This window comes from Solanum tuberosum, unplaced genomic scaffold (genome assembly GCF_000226075.1).
Source record: "Solanum tuberosum cultivar DM 1-3 516 R44 unplaced genomic scaffold, SolTub_3.0 scf00432, whole genome shotgun sequence".
NCBI lineage: Eukaryota > Viridiplantae > Streptophyta > Magnoliopsida > Solanales > Solanaceae > Solanum > Solanum tuberosum.
The window spans coordinates 266,983-272,625 of NW_006239355.1; the positions used below are offsets into that span (position 1 = coordinate 266,983).

Genomic DNA, 5,643 nt, shown 5'->3' on the forward strand with positions numbered 1-5,643 from the left:
GATGTACATGTTAAGCACATATATTTCAACAGCATTGAACTGTCACAAGTTTGTCCCTGGTATTTCACGTAGAGTCAACATGGACAAATTTCTTGGTCCAAATCATTTCAAAGATCAAGCAGATAGTCAACACAAGTACTACCAGAAAAGCACGCAATTTGCAAAAATGTCTAAAATCTCACTAATTCCAAAATCTTCATGAAACATAAACAGGGAACTTTTGATCACAAGTCTTTCTTGAAAACAAAAATACATTGCAAATGTAAAAGCTGGTGAATTAACTAACTGGGTCCTTCAAACATCAATAGTGGTGGATACAGGCCTCACTTCTTCTTTTCACCACCTCCAGTAGCCCTGTACAAATCAAAACAATAAAAAGAATAAAACATGAGATACTTCGCAAGGACTTGTAACATTCTTCAGCAAGAAAATAATAGTAACGACCATCTTCCTTGATATACTGAATCATTAAAACCAATAATAAAGTCATTACCTCATCTTGCGGAGAACACTAGACATCTCTTCTCTCTTCCTCTTCGCCCTCTTGTGAGTACCCAACTTCCTCTTGGCTACCTTCAAGGCACGCTTGTCCTTTCCAACTTTAAGAAGCTCAGTGATCCTCTTCTCGTATGGAGCAAATCCAGCAACTTCTCTGATAAGACTCCTCACAAAGTGGATTCTTTTGCTTGTTTTCTAATAACAAATAAAATGGAAAGAACATATTATGATGTGTTAAGAAGATGCAAGTAAAACATATCCAATTGGCAAGCAAAAGCATGGTACACATAGATCCAAATCAGAAGTAGGAAACCTCATGCAGGAAACCAGCTAAAATTATTTAACCCTCCTTCCCACGATAATAACACTGTGATAAAACATACTTCGTAAGATTACAAGCACCGTGCTGAAAAGCATTTTTTTGTAAGAGACGGTACATGAAGGGCATCCCTAAACAACACGGCCTACCATCTATGGAATATATGATGCTCTTCACCTCTTTACTCTCAAAGGGATAAATCTTTGTCCTGACACTCGATCAACCCATTCTAGTACAAGAAGTACACACATCTGTTATAATGTCAGAGGTGTACTCTTCCTAAAACTTCAAAATTTCCACTCCCAAATCAAATAAATTGTATTGGTACCCAAAACCCCAAATTACATCATTCTCTTCTAACAACTACAAGAACAGCATAGCCAGGTGGTGTTCTCTTCTAAGACAACAAAAATCATGTGCATCTGACTTTTCCAAAGTCACAAAAATAAACAGGTAAAGGTAATAGAGAACCTTATGCTATAAAGCCAAGAGTTGTGTTCAATGTGATGCAAAAAGAAATGGTGATGCAGACACCTAAAAAAGACATTTGGGTGACTATTTCAGAAAACCCAATTTCCTGAAAATGTGCCCATAGATTCAAATCCAAACAAGACAAGCCCAAGTTATCAAACAGATATCACTAGCAATCAACAAAGACAGGCAAAATAAAGAACATCACTCACCCCTTTTCTGTCAGAAGGGCGTGGAGCTAATTCCTTCTTGGTCACAACATGGCCTTTGTTTAGGCCAACAGATAGCCCTGTATTCGGCTGTTTTGGAGCCATCGCCTATTTAAAACCACATTCAACATACAACCACAAATCACAAAATTGCATTGCCACAGTAGGACAATGAAAGCAACTGAGAATCACAATTTTCTACAGCTTAGAAAAAAAATATATAATTGAAATACAAATTTTCATGATAAAAATTATCTAAGAAATGGAAAGTGCAAATTTTTCTCCCTTTACTGGTTTGTATAAGCATAAAATAACCGAGGATTTACGTAACTTCAAAACCAAAAAAGAAGGGTATGTACGGAAGCGCTACGCAAATATGAGGTGAAACGGAAAAAGGAAGAGAGGTCGGCGAGTGACACTTACCTCTTCAATCTGTTGGATCTGCTCCGACGTAGTAGGGTTGTGAAAAGAGGAATTAGGGTTTTGGGAGAGTGATGCGTTTTATATACACAAAGTTTTGGGCTCGCACTAAGAAAGAAGCCCAATGAGGGTTCGTTTAATTTTTTATATTTGGCTCGAATTATTAATTTGAGTTTTGACTTGCCAAGTTTTTAAACATGCATTCAATTTATTCAAAACAAGTATTTTAAGCCCTTCTGTACATGTGTCGCTCACTTGTTTTGATATGGATGACCCCTCATATTTATGTCACAAAAATTAATTGACACATCATTAGCCACAATATTTTTATATTCATTTATTAAAAACCTTTCCATTCTTTATTTCTTTTTTACAAAAAGTTAAGTTTAATATGAACAAATTGGAAGTGGCTAGAAATTATATGACATAATACATAACATATAACATGATTCTTAACTTAGAAACAAGCGGATAGTTATACCCTTCAACTTTGATTGTACATAAGTAGACACTTAAACTTGTATAAAATTAAACAAGTAGACACATGTATCCTACATGGAATAATACACGTAGGACGCCACGTAGGACATAGAATTGTCATGTAAGGTGTCATGTATGATGAATGTGTCTATTTATTCAATTTTGTACCAGTTTAAGTGCTTCTTGTGCACACCCAAAGTCAAAGGTCATCGTTGTCAGCTAACGTCAAGTTAAGAGTCATGTTTATGTATTATGTCAAACTATATTTTGTGTTGTAAAACTAAAACAATAAGATAAGACTAATAGATATAAAGAGACAAAAGAGGAGAATTTTCTTATTCTTTCAATAAGTATCATCAAGCGTATAAACTCTTATGACTCTTTTTATAGTGTTACATAGAGACATGCAAAATGTTAGTCATAAACATAACATTAATCATAGAGAAAATGCATAAATCGACGAACCATCAGCCACCAAACAACCACTCAAAATCCAAATCAATCACCAACAAACACCAAATCAGACCCCCTTACCTTATCCCTTTGCGATTTTATTCTTTTGATTTGTTTTACAGGTGTGTCGGCAAGCTCAAAGCTTCAGCCATGGCTCCCATGAAGTTCCAAAGAGCTCCACACTTTCAGATCTGAATAACCAACAAATAATCTGAACAACCAACATATAATCACAACCAACAACACCACTACTACACTCACGTCATTGTGAATCTTTGAGGTTGTGATGAAAAATAAAAAGTTGTGATGAAAATTAAAGAATGAAGAAGAAGAGGGTAATGGGTGGGGATGAAAGATTTTTATTTTTTAATTCTTTTTCTAAAGGGTAATGGGAGGGGAAGGAAGATTTTGATTTTTTTAATTCTTTTTTTAACTTTAATTTTTTATGACGCACCAGTTTTTTATTTATTATTTATTTTTTTGCCACGTCAGTTTTAGGGAGTAATAAATTCAGTTTTAAGTAGTAAAGGTATGTAATAGGTCGTCGGGATAGTTTAAGAGTGTAACTGACTTTTTGGGACAAGTTCAAGGGGAAATCTATGCCTTTTCCCTTAATCATAAAAATAATGGAGGAGGTTATGGAGGTGTGAGGTCATAAAAGTAAAGGTTATCTTCATAGTGGAGGTTCTCCACACTCTAATATTTTATAACACTCCCATTGGATGTTCATAGATAATATGTCTTATTAAAATTTTATCACGAAAAAACTTGTGTGAAAAAATGCTAGTGAAGAAAAAATAGACGACATATCTGTTAATACGCATTATTTGTTGCATCATTAAAAATCTTGTCAAGAAAATTTTGTGGAACAAAACATCGATCAAGGGAAAATCACTCTATTCATGACCTCATTGTTGCATGTAAATTGTCAGATTGACTTGTTCATAGTGACAATCATGTTGTGGATACTTTCATTTACAATTTGATTGTCTTGTAAAATAATTTGATATAACTTTAACGCGATATATACGACTTTATGTAGATCAAATAATCATCCTGCATTTTGCATAACCAAATATTTCTTTTGACAATATTGGTTAGAGACAATAAGTCTATAACAATATTTGATTTCACTTAAATATTTCCACATAAAAGTGAAATTATATCTTCCTGCACATTAAAAATAATAATTCATAAGACTAAATTTAATATTTCTTATGTGGAGATATTTCAGTTTATATCTTTCTTCTGATCATGTATATCAAAACTCATGATATTTTATCTTTTTTATCATGTATAGAAAGAGATTATATCTTGTTTGATATTTATGTTAGAATTTTTTGATGTAATGTTGCGAGAACACTTTCTGGGAGCATATATCTAAAAGTGACCATTATTTACAAAAATAAATTGAGTTGTGCATATTACTTTGATAAATAAAAATTGTTTACTTATAAAACAAATAGAGTAATATAATTATTTCAGTTTTCTTTTAGATAAAAACTAGCTCAAATTTGTATGGAGAAAATTCGAATTTAGTAAAAAGAATAAATCGAACCATGATACATGGTAAAATAAAAATACGAAGGAAGTTTTGTCACATTTTGAAAAGAATGAGAGACACTACTCTTGATATGTCATGAAAGGTCTCGATGACTGTCTGCATTAAACTGTCACACAATCGGGCATCTTGAAGAGACTTCACCCTAGATCGCCTTACAACTAGAACCATTCATAATGACCCTAGAAATTCAACAATTAAGCTCAAACCGCTCGTCTAATCTGTGATACGTCTAGTAATTTGTGACTGGTCTTTGAATCCTAAGTAGCAGCCCTTTCCTAGCTTGCCTCACTCTTAAGTTGGTCTTTTTATATGACTAAGGTGTATTCCACTTGTGCAGTATGGATTAGCCCATAATGTGGTCAGCTATGATATACTCAACTTACTCCAATCAACTTCAGGTGAGGCGTTAGAATATATGAATGTGATATGAAGTAACTTTTTAGTGCCACACAAGTCGTCGTTTCTCATTGACGTGACAATTAAGCTTTTGTGACTTATAAAAGGAAGCTCTGAAAAAAGTAAAGGACATCAGTGAAAATTCCAAGCAATATCATATTTGTCTTTTGTTCTTCTTTCCTTAAAATTCCTATAAAAAATGTTGAACTCTCCCCCTCACTTATATTCTTTTTTTACTCTAAGAAAATTATATTCTTGTATTGAATCATGACCTTAACATTTTAGCCAAAATAATGGTTTGATCAACCTTAACTCACTCAACTTTTTTCTATTAACCAAACAACAATTTTTCCTGTAAACAAAATCAAATCTCAAATACTCATATTTATTCATCAAACCCTTACTTTTTTTTATTTTATTTTAAAAACAAATAAACAAAGCTAGAGACAAAACCATAAATTATTAAAAATCAAGGTGCACATATAAATAATTACACTTTAAACTAAGTCTGGCAACAGAATCGGGAGGTGCCGGTTTCGGTTTCGATTTCGGTCCGTTACCGATTCCGTCTCGGTTTCGGCTTGTATCGGTTAGGTCCGTTTTTACGCGGGTCCGGGAGGGATAACGGGACGGAAAATGGGATTTACCGGTTAGTCCCGATCCCGGTCCGGTCCAATTCGTTTTTTTTTAAAATCTTAATTATGTAGCCGTTGAGAGCCATTGGGCAACGGGTTTTGGGCCCTACCAACGGCTCTTTCACCCCCATAACTCCCCTCTACACCTCCCTACCTCCTAAACTTTTTTTAATACCCCAACCTTCTAAAAACTACATT

General features: G+C 34.0%; 1 protein-coding gene across 1 annotated transcript; it reads right to left on the reverse strand.

Annotated features, from left to right (window-relative positions):
* Nucleotides 1-202: 202 nt before the first annotated feature.
* On the reverse strand, nt 203-1,955 carry LOC102598025 (60S ribosomal protein L36-2-like). Its single transcript, NM_001288230.1, is given in 4 exon segments — nt 203-354; nt 494-693; nt 1,501-1,605; nt 1,921-1,955. Coding segments are annotated over 3 exon segments (333 nt in total). The 5' UTR covers nt 1,603-1,605; nt 1,921-1,955; the 3' UTR covers nt 203-323.
* Between the last annotated feature and the right edge of the window lie 3,688 nt (nt 1,956-5,643).